Here is a 23,836-nt window from a genome sequence, read left to right on the forward strand (position 1 = left end):
CAAGAGCAGTGAAGTAATACTGCAAGTATCTCTCTTTCTAAAAAAAAATAAAAAGGGTTTGAGCGGCCAGGTAGTGGTGCATCTGGTTGAGTGCACACATTCCCATGCACAAGGACCATGGTTCAAATCCCTCACTTCCGTCTGCGTCTGCGGGGGAGGATGATTCTCAAGTGGTGAAGCAGGGCTGCAGGTGTCTCTCTCCCTCTCTATTTCCCCTTCCCCTCAATTTCTCTCTGTCCTGTCAAAAAATATTTTAAACATTATCTAAAAAATAAATGAAATACTTTAAAAATGGCTTGAAAAAGTTGATATGTAGAAAAAGGGGAGAATAGTAGTCCCACGTTTAATACTTTATTACTATCTTACCAGCTCTCCAATAACGTAACATTTAAATATAAAGCCATGTTTCAGAGCCCTTGAAGGTTGAAACAGCAGTGAGAGGGCAGACTTTTCTCATGGCAGTCTGTCAGGTTTAGACAGCTTTAAATATAGCTCCTATTTTGATAGATGGTGCCAAGGTTGTGGTTCTTGAAGAACAAATTAAGTTAAGCAATTCACAAGGGAGGAAACATTTAGTTCTGTGGGTATGCAGTTTTGGTAGCAGTCAGCCAAAAGATACATCTACAGGATACAGGTTTTCCCCCAACTGCCTTGAATTCCTTAAAATTTGCAGACTCATGGTTTCAAAATGCCTCAAAAGCACTTGCATTTCATTTTTCTATAATTGATTTTTCAGCTGTGGATTCTGTTTCCAGTTCTCTCACTAGGCTATCACCTTACATATAGTGTTCCATCTTGTGGTAAAAGCAGTAACTGCAGACTATAAGTTGAGAGTGAAAAGTACCCTTTTTAGAAAGACTTGCTTTTATAGCTCACCCCTCCCTCTCCCATTAAAAAAATATACCCATTCTGTCTGGTATGATTTAGTATATATATATATATATATATATATATATATATTCCCTTTTGTTGCCCTTGGTATGATTTAGTGTGTATATATATATATATTCCCTTTTGTTGCCCTTGTTTATTTTATTGTTGTTGTAGTTATTATTGTTGTTGTTATTGATGTCGTTGTTGTTGGATAGGACAGAGAAATGGAGAGAAGAGGGGAAGACAGAGGGGGAGAGAAAGACACCTGCTTCACTGCTTGTGAAGCGACTCCCATGCAGGTGGGGAGCTGGGGGCTCCAACCGGGATCCTTAAACTGATCCTTGTGCTCGTTGCCACTTGCACTTAACCCGCTGTGCTACCGCTCGACTCTCAAGTGTTTACTTTTTTATAAATTTTAGGTATACTAATATTGTGACACTAATCCTTTTACATGTATGACACATTTTCCCCAGCTTCTTTTTTTTTTTTTTTTTTAAAGCTTAAAGTTTATTTACTATGAATGGGTAATATGTTCACATGTATAAAACAATCAAGAGGGAGTCGGGCTGTAGCGCAGCGGGTTAAGCGCAGGTGGCGCAAAGCACAAGGACCGGCACAAGGACCGGCATAAGGATCCCGGTTCGAACCCCGGCTCCCCACCTGCAGGGGAGTCGCTTCACAGGCGGTGAAGCAGGTCTGCAGGTGTCTATCTTTCTCTTCCCCTCTCTGTCTTCCCCTCCTCTCTCCGTTTCTCTCTGTCCTATCCAACAACGACGACAACAACAATAATAACTACAACAATAAAACAACAAGGGCAACAAAAGGGAATAAATAAATAAAATATTTTTAAAAAATAATCAAGAATATACAAAAGAGCACACATTGAAAAGTTTCTCTCCCACTCCTGGTCTTTGATCCAGCTTCTTTCTCCAGAGGCATTGGGAATTCATTACATGTTTCTTTCTTTTTTAAATTATTTATTTATTCATTCATTCATTCATTCATTCATTCATGAGAGAGATAGGAGGAGAGAAGAACCAGACATTACTCTGGTACAGATGCTGCCGGGGACCAAACTCAGGACCTCATGGTTGAGAATCCAGTGCTTTATCCATTACTCTACCTCCCGGACCACAGCACATGTTTCTTTTTTTTTTTTTTTTTTTTTTAAAAAAAAAAACATTATATTAAGACTTTATTTTATTTTATTAATTTATTATTAGATAGAGACAGAGAGAAATTGAGAAGGGAGGGGGAAACAGAGAAGAGAGACAGAGAGACACCTGCAGTCCTGCTTCACCACTTGTGAAGCTTTCCCCCTGCAGGTGGGGACAATGGATTTGAACCTGGGTCCTTGCACCTTGAATGCTGCAGTGTGTGCTCCACCACCTGCCTCCAATTCATTACATTTTTTTTTTGTTTGTTTGTAATGCTATTTTTTTTTCTGAAAATTTATTTTTTTTCTTTGTTTTGTTTTGCTTTTTTACTTCCAGGGTTATCGCTGGGGCTCAGTGCCTGCACTATGAATCCATTTATCCTGGCGACCATTTTTTGTTGTTGTTGTTGTTGTTGCTGCTGTTGTTGTTGTTGGATAGGACAATGAGAAACTTAGAGAGGGGGAAAGACAGAGAGGGCAAGAGGAAAAGACCTGCAGACCTGCTTCTCCACTTGTGAAGCGATTCCCCTGCTGGTGGGTACCTTTTTTTTTTTTTTTCCTCCAGAGTTATCGCTGGGACTTGGTGCCAGCACAACAGAATCCATTGCTCCTGGAGGCCATTTTTTTTCCTTTTGTTGCTCTTGTTTATCACTGTTGTTGTTATTATTATTATTATTGTTGGATAGGACAGAGAGAAATGGAGAGAGGAGGGGAAGACAGAGAGGGGGAGAGAAAGACACCTGCAGACCTGCTTCACCGCTTGTGAAGCGACTCCCCTTTAAAGTGGGGAGCCGGGGCTCGAACCGGGATGCTTACGCTGGTCCTTGCACTTCACGCCACTTGTACTTAACCTGCTGCAGTTACCACCCGACTCCCTGGTACCACTTTTTAAGTCTTGTTTAAAAACGCCATCCCTCTGGAGCTGGGCGATAGTGCAGTGGGTTAAGCGAACATGGCACATGGCGCATAGCCCAAGGGCCCGTGTAAGTATCCTAGTTTGAGCCCCCAGCTCCCCACCTGCGGGGGTGGGGGGGTGGGGGGTCACTTTGCTAGGGGTGAAGCAGGTCTGCAGGTGTCTTTCTCCCCTCCTCTCTCGATTTCTCTTTGTCCTATCCAACAACAACTATTACAACAATAACAACTACAACAAGGGCAACGAAATGAGAAAAATGGGCTCTAGGATCAGTGAACTCACAGTGCAGGCACCGAGCCCTAGCGATAGCCCTGGAGGCAAAAAAATAAGAAAGAAAAAAAAGCCTTTCCTCTTGATCATCAATTTCTTCTTTTCTATTGTTCCCTAGAATTTGGTTTTTCATATTTAGATCTCTGTTTTGTTTGGACTTTTATTTTGTGTGTGTGATGTGAAGTAGGGATCATTTGTCCTCCCATTTTATAACACAGCTTGTCCTACTTCTCCATTATGGGACTGTGGTGTTGTATACAACTTGTAGTGGTGTTGGAGGAGACTGGTGACCTTCATCCAGTAGTTAACTGGTCCAGTTTTTTTTTTTTTTTTTCCTGCATTGTTCCTTCTTGCAGATGACTGTGTGGAGTTGTATTAAGTACTGCTTTTCAAGTCCCATAATGTGCTCTTGTTCGCTAACATGCCTGGAATTTGTGTAGGCTGAGATGGTGCAGGGGAGGGAGGGTTTCTTTGTAACAGCAGTCAAGAAGAAAGCTTTCTTCCTGTCTCTTCAATTCACGATTCACCAATGCCTCATCAGAAGCTTTCAGCACTTATGTAAGAAATTTATTTTTTCTTGAATTTGAACAGACTTAAGAGTTTATTTTCATATATGATACTGTCAAGTGGGATGTTGCTTTTGCTTAAATGTAGTACTTTTTTTCTTTAGTCCTAGACATTTCTTAAAGTTTTCTTTCAGTCATGTTCTTTGGTATTTTCAGCTTTGTATTGTGATGCTGTGTTTTCTGTGGAGTAACTTAAAAAACATATCCCACTGTGTCTGCCTTTTCCATTTCTCATCCTCCCTTTTCCTTTTTTTAATCAAAATTTTTTTTTAATTAAAAATTTAGTAGATACAGAAATTGAGAAAGAAGGGGAAGGTTGAAAGGGGTAGAGACAGACACAACAGTGCAACAGTGCTTCACCACTTGTGAAGCCTTCCCTCTGCAGGTGGGGCCTGAGGGCTTGAACCCTGGTCCTGGTACATGACAATGTGTACATATAACTGGGTACACCACCACCTGCCCCCTTTAATCCTACTTCATTTAAAAATATTTTTTAAATAATTTTTAATATTTATTTTCCCTTTTGTTGCCCTTGTTTAACATTGTTGTGGTTATTGATGTCCTTGTAGTTGGATAGGACAGAAAGAAATGGAGAGAGGAGGGGAAGACAGAGGGGGAGAGAAAGATAGACACCTGCAGACCTGCTTCACCGCCTATGAAGCGACTCCCCTGCAGGTGGGGAGCTGGGGGCTCGAAGGATCCTTACACTGGTCCTTGCGCTTTGTGCCACGTTTGCTTAACCCATAAAAATATTAACTTAACACATAATATGACTTAACACATAAAAATATTTGTATGTGGTCTGGGAGGTGGCTTAGTGGATAAGGCACTGTACTCTCAAGCATGAGGTCCTGAGTTTAATTCCCGGCAGCATGGGTACCAGAGTAATGTCTGGTTCTTTCTTTCTCTTCTCCTCTTTCTCATGAATAAATAAATTAAAAAATATTTTAATTTACTTATTATTGGATAGAGACAGATAAATTGAGTGGAGGGGAGTGAGGGAGGGAAAGAGAGACTCCTTGCAGCCCTGCTTCACCACTTGTGAAGCTTTTTCCCTACAGATAGATGCTGTGGTCTTGAACCTTGGTCTTGGTGCATGACAATAGGTGCTTGTAACTGGGTGCTGCACCACCATCCCCCCCTTTTTTTTTAACCTTCAGGGTGATTGCTGGGGCTCTGTGCCAGCACTACTAATCCACTGTTCCTGGTGGCCATTTTTCATTTTATTGGATAGGACAGAGAGATATTGAGAGGGAAGGGGAAGATAGAGAGGGAGAGAGACAGAGACACCTGCAGATCTGCCTCACTGCTTGTGAAACATGCCCCTCACCCTGGAGGTGGGGAGCAGGGGACTCAGGATCCTTGCCTGGGACCTTGTGCTTCCTACTATGTGCGCTTAACCTGGTGCACCAGTGCCTGACTGCCCATCCCCCAATACAGTTCTTATATATAACGTTTAAAGTAAAAAAGGAATTTGGTAGTTAGACAGTGAGAAACAAAGAATATTTAGGAAAAATATTTCTGAGAGTCAAAGGAACTTTGCCAGGAGCTCAAGTAAGGTAGGACTGAAAAAACCAACTAATATTAGGGACCAACAGAGCATCACTGCCTACTTTTATTTCGTGATTGAAGAGTCAATTAAAAGCAACATTGAGACTTTCCCCAAAAGGAGTCAGGTGTGCTTATTTGAGGGCATGTGCTACCATGAGCAAAGACTCGGGTTCAAGCCTCTAGTCCCCATCTGTGGTGGATGTGGTGGTGGGGAACTTCTTAAGTGTTGAAACAGTGCTGTAGGTGTCTCTCTTTCTCTCTCCCTCTCTCCTTTCCATCTCAGTTTCTCTACCCACTGAATGAATAAATAAAAAATATTTAAAAAGGATTTTCCCAAGAGTTCTGCAGACAACATGATTAAGTAAAGGTTGGACTTAGATGATGGGCCAGAGGCATTGGGAATTAAAGGATTTAAAAATAAAGGCTGTTTCAGGATCTAGGCAACGCCGAATTAATATTTATTTTATCTTCCTGTAAGTGCTTTCCATTCTAGTAAAGGCTTTTTGATTATAAGGGTCAGAATCTAAGGGCTTAGTTAAAGGGGGCTTAGTATAAAGAAATACCTGTCTGTATATGAAGCTAGGAGTCAAAGAACTCTCTGGGGAGAGTAAATGCCTATTACACTATTTTTAGTCTTAGCTATTATGTGGTCTCATGCTTGCTCTCACATGACTTTTGTGGTATTTGAGATAGGTCCAAATATGGCACTGTTGATTGTTGCATGGGAAATACTGTACAATTCTGGCCACATTCCCAAGAAGTCCCTCATTTAATGATTATTCATTGCTGCGTCAGGGCAAACAGCTACAGGTTTGATGCCCTATAAGTATTTAACTTTAAGTAATTCCGTGTGTGGTTGTTTTTAAATGGAAACCTGTTCTATATGACTGCTGATTCTAATAGACTTGGGACACTATTAAACTATCTTTCTATGGAATATGCCTGAAATTAAGAGGCAAATTCACATCTTATCAGAGTGATTATTTATGGCCACCAGAGTTATTGCTGGGATTTTGGATTTTGTGTCCACATAGCTCTAGTGACTTTTTTTTTAATTTTAATTTTATTAAAAAAAATTTTTTTTATGGAGGGTGAGTGACAGATAAAGAGTCAGAAATAAAGAAAGACATCTGTAGCACTGCTCTACTGCTCATGAAGCTTCCCCCCCCTGCAGGTGGGGGCCGGGAGCTTGAACTCAGGTCTTCACATATGGTAATGTGTGTTGTGCTAGGTGAGCTACCATTCGGCCCCTGGACTGTTCTTTTTTTTTTTTTCCAACCCCATTAAACTAAACTCTTTCATTAAACTAAACTATGTATGTGTCTTTGTGGTTATAGCCTTGAAAAGAGGAAAATTTGCCTCCTCTCTATAGTCCACAGATTGAAGATTAATTTTTTCTTCTTCATCTACAGTTCATGGTGGTGCTGGGGCTTGGGGCCTCTGGTGCCTCAGGTATGAAAGACCTTTTGTATAACTATCGTGCTATTTCCCCAGCCTAAGATCAAGTTTTTATTATTTTATTTTTTATTATTCCCTTCCTCTTTTTAAGGATCTGATTTTAATTTTTAAAAATATTTTATATTTTTATATTTCAGAATTACATATCGACAGGGGTTTGAAGCCACACCATTCCCACCACCAGAGTTCTGAATCTTCACTCTCCCCACTGTAATCCACCACAGTTCCCCTAAAGTTGTAGACATAGGCTAACCATCTTCTCTACAACTATCTGTCCACATTTATACATAGTTGCCCCTTCATTTCCTGATTCAATCCTATCTTCCTCTCTAAGCCACTCAGGACAACATAACTATCTCCATATGTTCCTCTCCTTTTCCTTCTCTCCATCTGGGTGCTGATGGAGCTGGAGTGCAGAGTCCTCTTATCTTCATCCTATCACTTTTCCCCCACTGGGGGTATGAATCCTATCACTTTTCCCCCACTGGGGGTTTGGGGAGCAGAAGGAGGAGTTCTGGCTTCTGTAGCAGCTTCTCCGCTAAGCATGGGCGTTGACAGGTCGATTAAGGATCAGGTTTTTTAAAAGTTTATTATGTAGATGAATCCACAGAACGAGTAAATAATTGTGTGGTTGAGAGGACCTGAGAAACACATGGAAAAACGATCTCCTCCCAAAGGCTTTTCTGTTTTATATTTTCCAGTGATGCCATCTGCAATTTTGTTATCTGCAATGACTCTTCCCTTCGAGGTCAGCCCATTATTTTCAATCCTGACTTTTTTGTGGAGAAACTCCGACATGAGAAGCCCGAGGTGTTCACTGAGCTGGTGGTCAGCAATATCACAAGACTCATCGACTTACCTGGAACTGAGCTCGCCCAGCTGATGGGTGAAGTGGACCTCAAGTTGCCTGGTGGGGCTGGCCCAGCATCGGGGTTCTTCCGGTCTTTGATGTCTCTCAAGCGCAAAGGTAGGAGATGCTTCTGTGGAAGGCAGACAAGTTTCACATTTGCATGTTCCCTGGAGTTGCCGTTACTGGGAAGCATTTTTTGTCGTTCTCACATATAGTGAAGTCTTAAATAATAGTAGTAAAAATTATAAGACCAATCTATATAAAGAAATAACTAAACAAAAGCAACATATATATTTAAGTAGTTATCAGGGCACCTTAATTTTCATGCTGTATTAATAATGTACTAAAATGATAGTTACTTATTATTTTTCATTATTTTTTGGGGGGTAGATGACTGGATTGTTAGTTATTTGTCTTTTTGTATTTGTTTTTTTATATTTATTTATTTATTTACTTTTACCTTTATTGAGGGATTAATGTTTTACATTTGACAGTAAATACAATAGTTTGTATATGCATAACATTTCTCAGTTTTCCATATAACAATACAACCCCCACGAGGTTCTCTGCCGTCCTGTTCCAAAACCTAAACTCTCCTCCTAACTCACTCTAGTCTTTTACTTTAGTGCAATACACCAACTCCAGTCCAGGTTCTGCTTAATGTTTTTTCTTCTGATCTTGTTTTTCAACTTCGGCCTGAGAGTGAGATCATCCCATATGCATCCTTCTGTTTCTGACTTATTTCACTCAACATGATTTCTTCAAGCTCCATTCCGATGGGCTGAAAACCGTGAAATCACTATTTTTAATGGCTGAATAGTATTCCATTGTGTATATTTTTCATTATTTTAATATTTTTAAATATTTTATTTATTTATTAATGAGAAACAAAGGAGGAGAGAGAAAGGGTCAGACGTCACTCTGGTATATGTGCTGCTGGGGATTGAACTTAGGACCTTGTGCTTGAGAGTCTGATGCTTTATCCACTGTGCCACCTCCCGGACCACTAATTTAATTTTTTTTTAAAATAATTTATTGGGCAGGGGTAGATAGCATAATGTTTATGCAAACAAACTGTCATGCCTGAGGCTTTGAAGGCCCAGGTTCAATTCCCTGCACCACCATAAACCAGAGTTGGTCAGTGCTGTGGTAAACATTAAAAAAAAAAATTATTTATTTATTCATGAGGAGAGAAAGAACCAGACATCACTCTGGTACATGTGCTGCCAGGGATCGAACTCAGGACCTCATGGTTGAGAATCCAGTACTTTATCCACTGTGCCACCTCCCAGACCACAATTTATTTATTTATTTATTTTTAACCAGAGCACTGCTTAGCTCTGGAGTATGGAGGCACAGGGGATTGAACCTGGAACTTTGGGATCTCAGGCATGAGAGTCTCTTGGCATACCCATTATGCTATCTACCCCCACCCTTATTAGTATTATTTTTTAAAAGAGATACTTGCAGCAATGCCCTACCACACTTCTCAGAAAATACATTGTAGCACTTATTTTGATAATCGATTTAAGAGATAGATACCACATTATTACTATTGTTTATTATTTTTAACCTGTAACTATTTTGTTTTTATTAAATGTAAGAAAATCACTAAGGTAGAAAGTAAGCTTAAACATTACAACAGATGAGACCCTGTGCCAAGCCCTGTGGCTATCTGTTGTGCTTTGACAGTTGAAGCTCTAAGGCTTTGTTCTACCACACCAGCTATTTCCTGACCCCACACAATCATTACTTTAAATCCTGTCATTGTTGTTTTAAATTCAATACCATCATTCCTGGGTCTTTACCTTCATGGAGCCTGTGATTTATTATTAAACATGTAGAGAATTGTTCTAACTGCATTTCTTTTTTTCCTTTCCTTTTTATTTATGTTTTAAAATTATTATATTAATATATAATAATTTCAATAATACTAAAATATAATTATTTGACTTTTAAAAAAACATTTATTTATTTTCTCTTTTGTTGCCCCTGTTGTTTTAGTTATTATTGTTGTTGATGTCGTCGTTGTTGGATAGGACAGAGAGAAATAGAGAGAGGAGAGGAAGACAGAGAGGGGCAGAAAAAGATAGACACCTGCAGACCTGCCTTACCGCCTGTGAAGCGACTCCCCTGCAGGTGGGGAGCCGGGGGCTCCAACCGGGATCCTTACAGCGGCCCTTGCGCTTTGCACTGTGTGTGCTTAACCCGCTGCGCTACCGCCGACTAACAAAAATATTATTTTAAAAAAATTTTTTATAATTTTAACCAGAGCACTCTCAACGCTGGGACCTTTGGTGCCCCAGGCATGAAAGTCTATTTGTACAACTATTATGCTATCTCTCCAGCCTTGACTGTATTCCCTAATACACTACCAGCTCTAAGTCTCCCCCACTCCCCTTCTTCCTTACTGATCATAATATAGGGTGCTAGGGGCCAGGTGGTGGTGCACCTGGTTAAGTACACACATTACTGTGCGCAAGGACCTGGGTTCAAGCCCCTGGTCCCCACCTTCAGGGGGAAAGCTTAATGAGTGATGACGCAGGGCTGCAGGTGTCTATCTCTTTCCCTCACTTTCTCCCCAACTCCTCTCAATTTCTCTGTCTCTATCCAACAATAATATGGTACTGGAAGTAGCACAGTGGGTTAAGCACACACGGCGCAAAGCACAAGGACTGGTGTAAGGATCTGGGTTCAAGCCCCCAGCTCTCCACCTGCAGGGGAGTCACTTCACAAGTGGTCTGCTGGTGTCTATCTTTCTCTCCCCCTCTCTGTCTTCCCCTCCTCTCTCGTTTCTCTCCATCCTATCCAACAACAACGGCATCAATAATAACTACAACAATAAAACAGCAAAGGCAACAAAAGGGAATAAATAAATAAATATTTTTTTAAAATAGGGTACTTAGGTAGGTTGAAGTTTACTGATTTTGCACTCTTTGTAGTAAATATCTTTGTATTGTCTCTCTTTTAGAAAAAGGTGTAATATTTGGATCCCCATTGACAGAGGAAGGCATTGCTCAGATATATCAGCTGATTGAATATCTACACAAAAGTAAGACTACTGGAAATTTTGTTGTTTTATGTTTGTTTACTTGTTATTTTTAAAATTTATTTATTCATTTATTGGGTAGAAACAGAAAAACTGAGATGGAAGGGAGGGAGAGACACCAGCAGCTACCAAAGTGAAGGAGGGTTTGGTGCTGTGGTCTCTTTTCACTCTCTCTCTGCCTTTCTTTAAAAAAGCAAGCAATGGGGGTTGGGCGGTAGCGCAAGGACCAGCGTAAGGATCCCGGTTAGAGCTCCCGGCTCCCCACTTGCAGGGGAGTCACTTCACAGGCAGTGAAGCAGGTCTGCAGGTGTCTTTCTCTCTCCCTCTCTGCCTTCCCCTTCTCTCTCCATTTCTATCTGTCCTATCCAACAACGAAGACATCATCATCAACAACAATAATAACCACAACAAGGCTACACCAAGGACAACAAAGGGGGGGGAAATGGCCTCCAGGAGCAGTGGGTTCATGGTGCAGGCACTGAGCCCGAGCAATAACCCTGGAGGTAAAAAAGAAAAAAAAAAAAAAGAAAAGCAAGCAAACAATCAAGGAAACAAACAAAGCAGTTGTAACATTGATGTAGGGGAGCATGATTTATCACAAAGAATATCATTTCTTCTCTGGAATTCTATGATTACGGACTGGGATAGCTCAGCAACAGAATACAGGACTTGTATGCATGAGAGCCCAAATTTGACCCTGCATATGCCAGAATTGTGTGGTACTCTGGTCTCTATCACTCACAAAAGTAAAAATAGATTTATTTTGACTGAAATGCAGTCTCAATTCCTGTATGTAAGGTTATGTAGCTATAGTGGTTATTCACTATACACTAAGTGTTTAGGACATTATGTGAATTTATATGATGCCTGGTTAGTTCAACACAGTTATTTATGACTTATTCTATGTGGAAATTAGAGCAGAGGCTTCAGATTGACAGCCCAAGGACTTATGCCATTATATTCATGTCTTACTTGGTTGTCAAAAGATTAGATTAAAAATAAAATAGTAGGGCCTGGGTGGTGGCTCACCTGCTAAAGTGTACGTACCCATTATCATGCACAAAGACTCCAGTTCAAGTCTCTGGTCCCTACCTGCAGGGGGAAATCTTCATGAGTGTTGGAACAGTGCTGCAGGTGTATTTTTTCTCTCTCTCTCTCTTTCCTCTTTCACTGATTCTGTTTCCTTGTATCAAAAAATAGAAAAAAAAGAAAATGGCCACCAGGAATGGTGAAATCGTACAGACACCTAACCCCAGCAATAACCCTGGTGGCAATAAATAAATAAATAACATTAGTTACCAGTGTTTAAAAATTATAAAGTTCAACTTAAAAAAATTTTTTTATTGTCTTTATTTATTGGTTGGAGAGAGACAGTCAGGAATCGAGAGGGAAGGGAGGGGTAGAGAGGGTGAGAGACAGAGAGACACCTGCAGCACTGCTTCACCACTTGTGAAGCTTTCCCCCTGCAGGTGGAGACTGGTGGCTCGAACCCAGGTCCTTGCACATTGTAACTTGTGCTCAACCAGGTGCACCACCACCCAGCTCCAAAGTTCAACTTTTCAACCTCTTGGATCATAGAAAGCAACCTTGGGCTTTGTTTCTTTTTGGACACAACCAGCTAGAACATGGGATTTTGCTCTCTAGTTTACTCTAGTTCCTGTTCACTTATCTGCTTGGATCTGTAGGTATTCAAATTTATGTATTTATTGATTTATTCCCTTTTGTTGCCCTTGTTGTTTATTGTTGTAGTTATTATTGTTGTTATTGATGTTGTTGTTGGATAGGATAGAGAGAAATGGAGCAAAGAGGGGAAGAGAGGGGAAGAGAAAGATAGACACCTACAGACCTGCTTCACTGCTTGTGAAGCGACGACCCTGCAAGTGGGGAACCAGGGCCTCCAACTGGGATGCCTATGCTGGTCCTTGCGCTTTGCGCCACCTGTGCTTAACCCGCTGCGCTACCGCCCGACTCCCAGGTATTTGAATTTATACCCCTGACTTAAAGCAGATGCATGAAGTTAAGTATGTAGTTGAGTTTGAAACAGAAGCTCTTATTCTTTTTCCAGTTCAAATTAAGACTCTGTGTCCCTTTAAATTTTTTTTTTTTTATCTCCTTAGATTGTTTTAGAATTTATCTGGGAGGGAAAAATAATTTAGTTGGGATGGTCCTAAGCTTCTGGGAATCTCTTAGACTGAAAGGTGATCCTGGGAGGGGGAGACTGCATAAAGGTTACATAAGAGACTTTCATTCCTGAAGCTCTGAGGTCCTTGACTCAGTCCCCCCCACCACTATACACCAGAGGTGAGCAGTGCTCTGGTAAAAAGAAAAAAAAAATCCTATAAGTAAGAGTTTATATGTATTTCTTTAAAATATTTATTAATTTATTTTATTAGGGACAGGCAGAGAGAGTGATAGAGGGAGAGGGAGAGAGAGACTGTATTTCTGAAGCTTCCTTCAATGTTGTGCGCTCCAGTAGGTTAACAACCCCCCCTCCAAACACACACACACACACACACACACACACACACACACACACACACATACATACACACACAGACTCTTGGCTAATTTTGTTCTGGGAAACTATTTACAGAAGCAAGAGACCTCTATAGATTAAGTCTGGAGTAATTAAGGGAAGAAGGGAGCTTTAAGGAACTCTTCCCACTTATTTGTCAAGTTAATCTGGCATTTTTTAAAGTTAAACTCAGCCCCTAGAAGTGCCAGAAGTATATTAGGAGGTTGAATAAATTGGATGAAGATCTCTCAGATGTTCTATTGACTTCTCAGGTGTCAGTAATTTCTCAGCTACTCTGGGGAAAGAAAGACAAAAACCTCCAAGTTCTGTGTGTAAAGGGTTTATTTATTAGCAAAAGAGAAACAGAGCTTCACTCTGGCATATCAGTGTCGAAGATAGAACCATGACCTCATGCTTCTATTTCCAGCCACTGTGCCACCTCCTGGGCTGCTGTCTTTTGAGTCTTATTTTTTTAAGTTTATTATTATTTTATTTATTGGGTAGAGATAGAGAGAAATTGAGAGGGAAGGGGGAGATAGAGAAGAAGAGAGACAGAGAGATAGCTGCAGCCCTGCTTCACCACTCATGAAGCTTTTCTTCTGGGGAGGCTTGAACCTGGGTCATTGCACATTGTAACATGTGCGCTCAACTAGGTGTGCCATCACCTTGCCCCGTTTTTCAAGTCTTTTAGATAACTTATTTCAACCATAAATTCTCTTCTTTACTCTTTCCCACATGTCCTCTTCTTTCATGCTGAACAGATCTGCGAGTTGAAGGCTTGTTTAGAGTACCAGGGAATAGTGTCCGACAGCAGATCTTAAGGGATGCTCTTAATAGTGGAACGGACATTGACTTGGAATCAGGGGAATTTCACTCAAATGATGTTGCCACCTTGCTGAAGATGTTTCTTGGAGAGTTACCTGAACCTCTGCTGACACATAAACATTTTCATGCACACCTCAAAATTGCTGGTGAGTATTGGAGATGAGAAGATATAAATGGATTTATTTCAATTAATTAAAAGTAAAGTCCCCTGGAATTTTCTGTTGGTTGTATTCCACAGAAATATTTATGCTAATTTTGATTGAAACTTCATATTTCTTGGTGCTGATAAGTAATGACTAAGTTTAAGCAGATCTTTTTCTTGGTAAAAAGCTCCTTGAGGGCAGGGGAGACAACATAATGGTTATGCAAACAGACTCTCATGCCTGAGGCTTCTAAATCCCAGGTTCAGTCCCCTGCACCACCATAAGCCCGAGCTGAACAGTGCTCTGGTGTTTCTCTCTCTGTGTGTGTGTCTCTGTATCTCTCTCAAAAATAAAATTAAAAAAAAAAAAAGCTCCTTGGAAGGTTTTTTTTTTTTTTAATTTTTATATGCTTTATTTGCTTAATAAATAATACTTTTCATTGGGTTGATTCATATACCTGAACTGGTTACAGGTTTAGCATTTTATTTATTTATTTATTACCAGAGCACTGACCAGCTCTGGTTTATGGTGTTGTTAGGGATTGAATCTGAGACTCTGGAGCCTCAGGGATGAGAGTCTCTTTGCATAACTATTATGCTATGTACCTCTACTTAGTATATTTATTTTGGCTTGAGATCATGTCTATTCCTAAAAACAAATTTTTTTTAACTGTTTCCTAAATAGGCCCTATATTAATGTGGTTCAAAATTCAAGTTTTTAAAGAATAAACGGCGAAAAGCCCCTCTCCCATCCCTATTCTCTAGCACCTGGTTTTTCTTCCCAGAAGCAACTTGATTTCAAATGTGTCCTTCCAGAACTGTTTTACATACTTCCAAATGCACATCTTCATTTTCTCTCTTCTTAGGTAAGGTAGCATTTTATTTATTTATTATTTTTTTCAAAGTATTTTATTTATTTTATTTTTGAGAGAGATGCAGAGAGAAAGACACAGAAACACCAGAGCACTGTGCAGCTCTGGTTTATGGTGGTGCGGGGAATTGAATTGGGGACTCTGTAGTCCTCAGGCATGAGAGTCTCTGCATAACCGTTATGCTATCTACCCCCACCCAATGGTAGCATTTTAGCTGTTTACTTATTTATTTTTACCAGAGCACTGATCAGCTCTGGCTTATGGTGGTACAGGGGAATTTTTTTTTTATTTTTAAGATTTTATTTATTTATTAATGAGAAAGATAGGAGGAGAGAAAGAACCAGACACACTCTGGTACATGTGCTGCCGGGGATTGAACTCAGGACCTCATGCTTGAGAGTCCATTCCTTTATCCACTGCGCCATCTCCCGGACCAGGGTACAGGGGAATTGAATCTAGGACTTCAGAGCCTCAAGCATGGGATTTGTTTGCATAACCATTATGCTATCTCCCCTGCCCATAGCATTTTTTTTTTTTTGTAGCATTTTCTTTTTCTAATGTTAAGGAAAATAAATATAAGATCTTTTTGCCTAATTTTTGAATTTCTGAAATCTAATAAGATTAGACTAAAAGAAACTTTTTTTTAAAAAAAGATTTTATTTACTAATGAGGAAGATAGGAGGAGAGAGAAAGAACCAGACATCACTCTGGCACATGTGCTGCCAGGAATGGAACTCAGAACCTCATGCTTGAGAGTCCAAAGCTTTATCACTGCGCCACCTCCCGGACCACTAAAAGAAAACTTTTAAGGGGGGAGAGGGTAGATAGCATGATGGTTATGCAGACTCTCTCATGCCTGAGGCTCCTAAGTCCCAGGCTCAATCCCCTGCACCACTATAAGCCAGAGCTGAGCAGTGCTCTGGTTAAAAAAAAAAAAAGAAAAAAAAGGGAGTCAGGTGGTAGTGCAGTGGGTTAAGCGCAGGTGGCATAAGGATCATGGTTCCAGCCGCAGGCTCCCCACCTGCAGGGGAGTCGCTTCACAAGCGGTGAAGCAGGTCTGCAGGTGTCTTTCTCTCCCCCCTCTGTCTTCACTCCTCTCTCCATTTCTCTCTGTCCTATTAAACAACGACTACAACAATAAAACAACAAGAGCAACAAAAGGGAATAAATAAATATTGAAAAAAAAAACCTTTTAGGTAGAAATCCAAATGATACAGATGAATAAGTGCTTTTAGAATGTTATTTAACTTAACAGTTATACTGGAAAGTTGACAAAAATTCTAGACTTTAAAAAGTACAGAAAATATTGATAACTTTAATGATTAATTGATTGATTAAGGTGCCTCATTAGCGCAGTTGGTAGAGCGTCAGTGTCATAATTGACCGATTAATTTTTACCAGAACACTGCTCAGCTCTAATTTATGGTGGGTGGTGCACAGGATTGAATCTGGAACTTTGGAGCCTCAGGCATGAGAATCTGTTTGCCATAAACCCTTCCCTATTAATTTATTAACATATGAGAGGGAGCCAGAGATTCAGAGTATCACTCTTGTTAATACTGGGGATCCAACTTAGGACCTCACTTTCCTAGGTCCAATGCTGTAGCTACTGTGCCACCTCCTGAACCACAGACAAGTTTGTTTGTTTAAGAGAGAGAGAGAGAATCAGAGCATCACTCTGGTACATGCAATGCCAGGGATCAAACTTGGTACCTGGAAGTCACAAGCTTTATCCACTGTGCCTCCTCCTGGGCTGTAAGCTATTTTTGTAGAGATTATTATGTTAAATGTTTGTTCTGTTTGCTTTCCTTCTGAGATAATGTAGTGTATAACTACACTCCTTTCCTTCACCAACCTATGAGTCACTGATCTTTGTGATCACATTGGGGTGTGTGGCTCAGTATGTCATAGCATCTGATACAACTGCTGATAAAATGGTTGGCGCAAAACTCAAGGACCAGCAAAAATGGCAAGAATTTTTTTTTTCCCAATTCCATATTAACAAGGAACAGTTTCTACAAATTATTAGCTTCCTTTCCTAAATCTAGAATTAATAGTGAAGTCAAACAGTTTAACAACACACTGTAATAATTTTCAGGTTTTTTAAAAAAATATATTTTTTAAAGTATTTTATTTGTTTATATTTTTGGGAGAGATGCACAGAGAGAAAGACACAGAGAAACACCAGAGCACTGCTCAGCTCTGGCTTATGGTGCGGGGGATTGAACCTGGGATTTCAGAGCCGCAGGCATGGGAGTTTCTTTGCATAACCATTATGCTATCTGCCCCTACCCTCATTTTCAGGTTTGTATGAATTATATGCTGTGGTTATCTTTGTCCTTTGAAATATGATCATTCAGGGGATGGTCTTTGTTGATGACTTGTGTAGCATGTTACAGGAAGAACAATGGTTTTCATTTTATGGGGAGTACCTGGGTCATTTTTCTATCTCTTTATTTTATTATTATCATCATTTGTTTTCTAATTGATTAGGATTATCACTGGGTGGTGCTGACACTATAATAAATCCACTGCCTCTGCCAGCCGTTTTTCCTTTTTTTTTTTTTTCTAATTTTTATTGGCTAAGATACAAATTGAGAAGTGAGGAAGAGAGAGACACTTGCAGACCTACTTCACCACCTGTAAAGTGCTCCCCCTACAGGTGGGGAGCAGGGAATTGAACTCAGGTCCTTGAGCATGGTAATGGGTTGGCCCCTTTATTTCTTTTCATAATTATTGGGTGAGGAAAAGTGAAGGGTGTGACATTATTAAAGATATGTGTGGACATGTTTTCTTTTCAGTGTGAACAGTCTATATGATAATTCTGTGTCTAACTTTTTCTGGAACTACCAGACTATTTCCCAAAGTTGTTCTGTTTTGAAGCCCTGTGAATTCACTGCTCCTGGAGGCTATTTTTTCCCTTTTGTTGTCCTTGTTTATCATTGTTATTATTGTTGTAGTTACTATTATGTTATTGCTGTCATTGTTGTTGGATAGGACAGAGAGAAATAGAGAGGGGGGAGAGAAAGAGACACCTGCAGACCAGCTTCACCGCCTATGAAGCGACCCCCTGTAGATGGGGAACGGGGGCTTGAACTGGGATCCTTATGCTTATGCTTATGCTCGTCCTTGTGCTTCGCACCATGTACACTTAACCTGCTGTGCTACCGCCTGGCCCCCTGTTGTTATAGCTATTGTTGGATAGGACAGAGAGAAATTGAGACAGGAGGGGAAGACGGGGGAGAGAAAGATAGATACCTGCAGACCTGCTTCTGAAGCGATACCCCTCTGCAGGTGGGGAGCCAGGTGATCAAACCTGGATCCTTATGCTGGTCCTTGTGCTTTGTGCCGTGTGTGCTTAACCTGCTGTGCTACTGTCCAACAACCTCCCCCCCTTTTAAAAAAAAAACAAAAAACCAGAGTGCTGCTCAGCTCTGGATTATGGTAGTTCAGAGGATTGAACCTAGGAATTTGGAGCAGGCATGAGCGTCTCTTTGCATAACCATTATGCTATCCATCCCTGCCCAATACCTCATTTAAAAGAAAATTATTTGTGTATTATTTATTGGATAGAGACAGAGCGGGGGTATAGAGTGGGAAAGAGAGGGATTGAGTGGTGGTGCACCTGGTTGAACACACATTGTTATGCGCAGAGACCCAAGTTCAAACCCCAAGTCTCCACCCAGCTTCTCTTTCTGTTTTTCTACCTGTTGGCCAGGAGTAGTGAGGCCCCAGTGCTGACTAGAAAAACAAAAAACAAGTGCTTACTGCCTATTTCTCTGAAAGACTGTCTATTCAAATCTCCTGTTCATTCTTGATTGATTAAAAAAAAATATTTATTCCCTTTTGTTGCCCTTGTTTTATTGTTGTAGTTATTATTGTTGTTGATGATGATGTCATCATTGTTGGACAGGACAGAGAGAAATGGAGAGAGGAGGGGAAGACAGAGGGGGAGAGAAAGATAGACACCTGCAGACCTGTTTCACTGCCTGTGAAGCGACTCCCTTGCAGGTGGGGAGCCTGGGGCTCGAACAGGGATCCTTACGCCAGTCCTTGCGCTTTGCGCCACCTGTGCGTAACCCACTGTGCTACTGCCCGACTTCCTCTTGATTGATTTTTGTTTTTTAAAATTATTTATTTATTTTTAAAAAGATTTTATTTATTTATGAGAAAGATAAGGAGGAGAGAGAAAGAACCAGACATCACTCTGGCCACATATGCTGCCGGGGATGGAACTCAGGACCTCATGCTTGAGAGTCCAAAGCTTTACCACTGTGCCACCACCTGGACCACTGATTTTTGTTTTTTTATTACATTTTTATATTTTTTAAAAAATATATTTATTTTCCCTTTTGTTGCACTTGTTGTTTATTACATTTTTCTATGCCGTCTCCCCATTCCTGTAATCTCTTTTTTTAAAAAAAAATTTTTTAATTTGCCTCCAGGGTTATCTCTGGAGCACGATGCCTGCTCCTGGAAGCTATTTTCCCCCCTTCTGTTGCCCTTGTTTATTGTTGCTGTTATCATTATTGTTGTTAGTAGTATTGTTTTTGGATAGAACAGAGAGAAATGGAGAGAGGAGGGGAAGACAGAGAGAGGGAGAGAAGGATAGACACCTGCAGACCTGCTTCACCGTTTGTGAAGCGACTCCCCTGCAGGTGGGGAGCCGGGGACTCGAACTGGGATTCTTAGGCTGGTCCCTGCGCTTCATGCCATGTGTGCTTAACATGATAAGCCACCACCCGGTGCCCCTGTAATCTCTTTTTTATGTCAGGTTTTTTCAAAAAAATTAAAAATTATTTGATTAAAAAATAATAATAAAGGAGTGGAGTTGTAGTGACCCAGGAGGTGGCTCCATCACTGAAGTGCTGGACTCTGAAGCACAGGGTCCCGAGTTCTATCCCAGGTGCTATATGTGCCAGAGTGCTGTTCTGACTCTATCTCTATCATAAATAAATTCTAATTAAATACTAAAAAATAAATTAGGGGGCCAGGTGGTTCTCACCTAGTTAAGTGCACACATTACAGTGCGCAAGGACCTGGGTTCAAAACCCTGGTCCCCACCTGCAAGGGGAAAGCTTTATGGGTGGTGAAGCAGGTTTGCAGGTGTCTCTCTGTCTCTCTCTCTCTATCCCCTCCTCCCCTCTCAATTAAATAAATAAGTAATATTTAAAAATAAATAAATAAATAAATAAATTAGGGTTGCAAAATAGCTCACCTGCTGCCCGGTGCCACTCAAGCAGAGTGCTTACTTTACCATTACTAGGTTCTAGCCCCCAGCCACTACATGGTAACTTCATGAGTGGTTGATCAGTGCTATAGTGTCTCTTGCTGTCTCTCATTTTATTTAATTTAAATATTTTATTTAAGAGCTTCTTTTTTTCTCTGTTTTTTTCTTTATTTATTTCCTTTTGTTGCCCTTGTTGTCTTATTGTTGTAGTTATTATTGATGTTGTTGTTGTTGTTGGATTGTTGGATAGGACAGAGAGAAATGGAGAGAGGAAGGGAAGAGAAAGACAGACACCTGCAGACCTGCTTCACCACTTGTGAAGTGACTCTCCTGCAGGTGGGGAGCCGGGGGCTTGAACCGGGATCCTTATGCTGGTCCTTGCACTTAGCGCTTAACCTGCTGCGCTACCGCCTGACTCCCAATTTAAATATTTTATTTATTTATCAGTGAGAAGGATAGGAAGAGAGAGAGAAGAGAACCAGACATCACTCTGGTACATGTGCTGCCGGGGATCGAACTCCGGACCTTGTGCTTGAGAGTCCAATGCTTTATCCACTGTGCCACCTCCTGGACCACCTGTCTCTCTTTTTATAAAACATTTATTAAGAAAAGAGCAAGAGAGAAAAAAACAGATCATCACTCTGGCATATTTGATTCAGGGACTGATTTTACAACCTCATAGTTGCAAGTCCAGCACTTTATCCACTTTATCCACTTCCTATTTTATTCTCTCTCTCCCTTTCTGTTTCTTGCCTTCTATCTAAAAAGAAGGAGGAGGAGGAAAGAGTCCACTGGGATTGGTGGGATTGTATAGGCTCAAAGCTCCAATGAAACCCCCTCCTCAGTTTCCTAAACAAAAAACCAGAAACAAATAAAAACAATACAGAAAAGAAAGAAACAAAGACAAAGAGGAAGAAAGAAGAGGTGACTGTGATCATAGGAGCACTGATTTTCTTGCTTGTATTTTCTCCTTACCCTGCAATGATCTTTCTTGTCCTCAAGATTTGATGAAGTTTGATGATAAAGGGAACAAGACCAATGTCCCGGATAAGGAGCGGCAAATCGAGGCTCTTCAGTTGCTCTTCCTTATCCTCCCTCCACCCAACCGCAACCTGCTGAAGCTATTGCTTGACCTTCTGTATCAGACAGCGAAGAAACAAGACAAAAACAAGATGTCTGCCTATAACCTTGCCCTTATGTTTGCACCCCATGTCCTGTGGCCAAAAAATGTGAGTGTTGAAGGGTTAAGAACTGAGTTTGCTCTTTGGGCTAGACGTCATCCTGTGGGCTGGACCTTGGTGAGTTGTTAAGGGCCCAAGGCCTAGCTTCAGATTCTTGAGGGTAGGTTTTTAAAAAAAATTTAAAAAAAATTTATTTATTTTCCCTTTTTGTTGCCCTTGTTGTTTTTCATTGTTGTTGTAGTTGTTGTTGATGTCGTCTTTGCTAGATAGGACAGAGAGAAATGGAGAGAGGAGGGGAAGACAGAGAGGAGGAGAGAAAGATAGACACCTGCAGACCTGCTTCACTGCCTGTAAAGCGACTCCCCTGCAGGTGGAGAGCCGGGGCTCGAGCCGGGATCCTTACACAGGTCCTTGTGCTTTGTGCCACCTGCACTTAAATCGCTGTGCTACCGCCGGACTCCCTGAGGGTAGGTTTTATCAGCTCCTGTAAGAGTCATCAAACGTGAGGGGACTGATTTCTGTCAGTCTCACTTGCAAACAGTCTCTCATAAACCTAAGTGACCGGGCTGAGCGGTGACTTACCTGATTGAGCACACTTGTTATAGTGAGCAAGGACCCAAGTTCAAGCCTCCAGTCCCCATCTGCAGGGGCAAAGCTTTGTGAGTGGTGAAGCAGGCCTGTAAGTGTCTGCCTATCTATCTGTCATCTGTTACTCTCAATTTCTTGCTGATTCTATCCAATAAATAAACAAAGATAATTAAAAAAAACTAAGCAACAACTTCTTAGTGGAAAATTATAGCTACTAGATAAGTAAAATATTTATTTTGGGTATAAATGTAAATTCATTCTTTTTTTTTCTTCTTATTTTTCCTTTTGTTGCCCTTGTTGTTTATTGTCATTGTTGTTATTGTTGTTGTTATTGCACTAGTTGTTGTTGGATAGAACAGAGAGAAATTGAGAGAGAGGGAAAGACAGAGAAGGGGAGAGAAAAATAGACACCTGCAGACCTGGTTCACCCTCTGTGAAGCGAACCCCCTGCAAGTGGGGAGCCGGGGACTTGAACCAGGATCCTGATGCCGGTCCATGAGCTTTCTGCCATGTGTGCTTAACCCACTGTGCCACTACCCGGCTCCCGTAAATTCATTCTTAAAAAAAATCTTCTTGGGAAATCAATTTAAAGTCTGAAGATTGCTTGTTATATATTTAGAACAGACCTGTATGATCTTACAAGAAAGTATCACTGAGCTTTTAGATAAAAATGACCCAGAGCAATCCTGTCTAGCCCTCACTTTTCTATTTTCTGTACAAAAATTGTCCTTGGGTAAAGCTGAATGTGCTTCTAACGGCAGATACTGAGATTCATTGACTTAGGGAGATAGTGATGTAGAGGACTTTCATGCCTGAGGCTCCAAGGTTCCAGGTTCAGTCCCTGGCACCACTATTAGTCAGAACTGAGCAGTTCTCTGGTAAAAATAAAATAAAAAAATAAAGCTTTTGAATTAATTCTTTACACGATGGGACCTAGTTTTATAATCTGCCTGCTCATGGAACTGGATGGAATTGGAGCCAGGATATCTAGGTTGGCAGTTATAAGCCAGCTGTTCCCTGTATCATTTACCCTGTCCTGTGCTTATTTAAGCCCCCCATACCTTTTTCTGGCATGCTGAGCATAATAGTGCCTTTACCACTTGCCTTACAAAGATGTTGGTAAGAGAACAGAGAAGAATAAGATATGGTGGCTCTTATGAAATATTTCTTCTTTTATTAACATATTTTTCATTATTTATCTATCTTTTTAATCTTTATTTATTTATTGTATAGAGTCAGCCAGAAATGGAGAGAGTAAGAGGAGATAGGGAGAGAGAGAGAGAGAGACACCTGCAGTCCTACTTCACCACTTGTGAATTTTTCCCCCTACAGCTGGGGACCAGGGGCTTGAACCATGTGCGCCACCACCTAGCCCCTGAAATAATTTTTCTATTATAAGAAATGAGAAAAGGGAGATAAGAGAGAGGGTCAGGAAATTAAAAAAAATATATTTATTTATATATTTCCCCTTTTGTTGCCCTTGTTTTTTTATTGTTGTTGTAGTTATTGTTATTGTTATTATTATTGATGTCATTGTTAGGACAGAGAGAAATGGAGAGAGGAGGGGAAGACAGAGAGGGGGAGAGAAAGATAGACACCCTGTAGACCTGCTTCACTCGAACCGGGATCCTTACGCCAGTCTTGTGCTTTGCACCATGTGCGCTTAACCCACTGCGCTACTGCCTGACTCCAGGGTCATGAAATTTTTATTTAATAAGGAGGCAATGGTGGTGGGGTGGGGATATAGAAAGTCTATACCAGAAAGAACCTCTGCTTAGAGAAAGGTGAGGGTGGGAT

General features: G+C 40.7%; 1 protein-coding gene across 5 annotated transcripts in view; it reads left to right on the forward strand.

Moving 5' to 3' along the window:
• Positions 1-23,836, forward strand: part of ARHGAP19 (Rho GTPase activating protein 19) — a 71,933-nt gene that overhangs the window by 18,489 nt on the left and 29,608 nt on the right. For 4 of the 5 annotated variants that reach the window (XM_016192360.2, XM_060192800.1, XM_060192812.1 and 1 more), the window contains exons 2-5: positions 7,489-7,754; positions 10,609-10,689; positions 13,963-14,172; positions 21,273-21,499. In XM_016192360.2, the coding sequence (XP_016047846.2) occupies positions 7,489-7,754; positions 10,609-10,689; positions 13,963-14,172; positions 21,273-21,499 (784 nt within the window). Of the gene's footprint in view, positions 1-3,663; positions 3,771-7,488; positions 7,755-10,608; positions 10,690-13,962; positions 14,173-21,272; positions 21,500-23,836 lie in introns of those variants that run through there. The other variant, XM_060192806.1, reaches the window with a different exon arrangement.

The sequence above is a fragment of the Erinaceus europaeus genome, chromosome 1 (genome assembly GCF_950295315.1).
Source record: "Erinaceus europaeus chromosome 1, mEriEur2.1, whole genome shotgun sequence".
NCBI classification, from domain to species: domain Eukaryota; kingdom Metazoa; phylum Chordata; class Mammalia; order Eulipotyphla; family Erinaceidae; genus Erinaceus; species Erinaceus europaeus.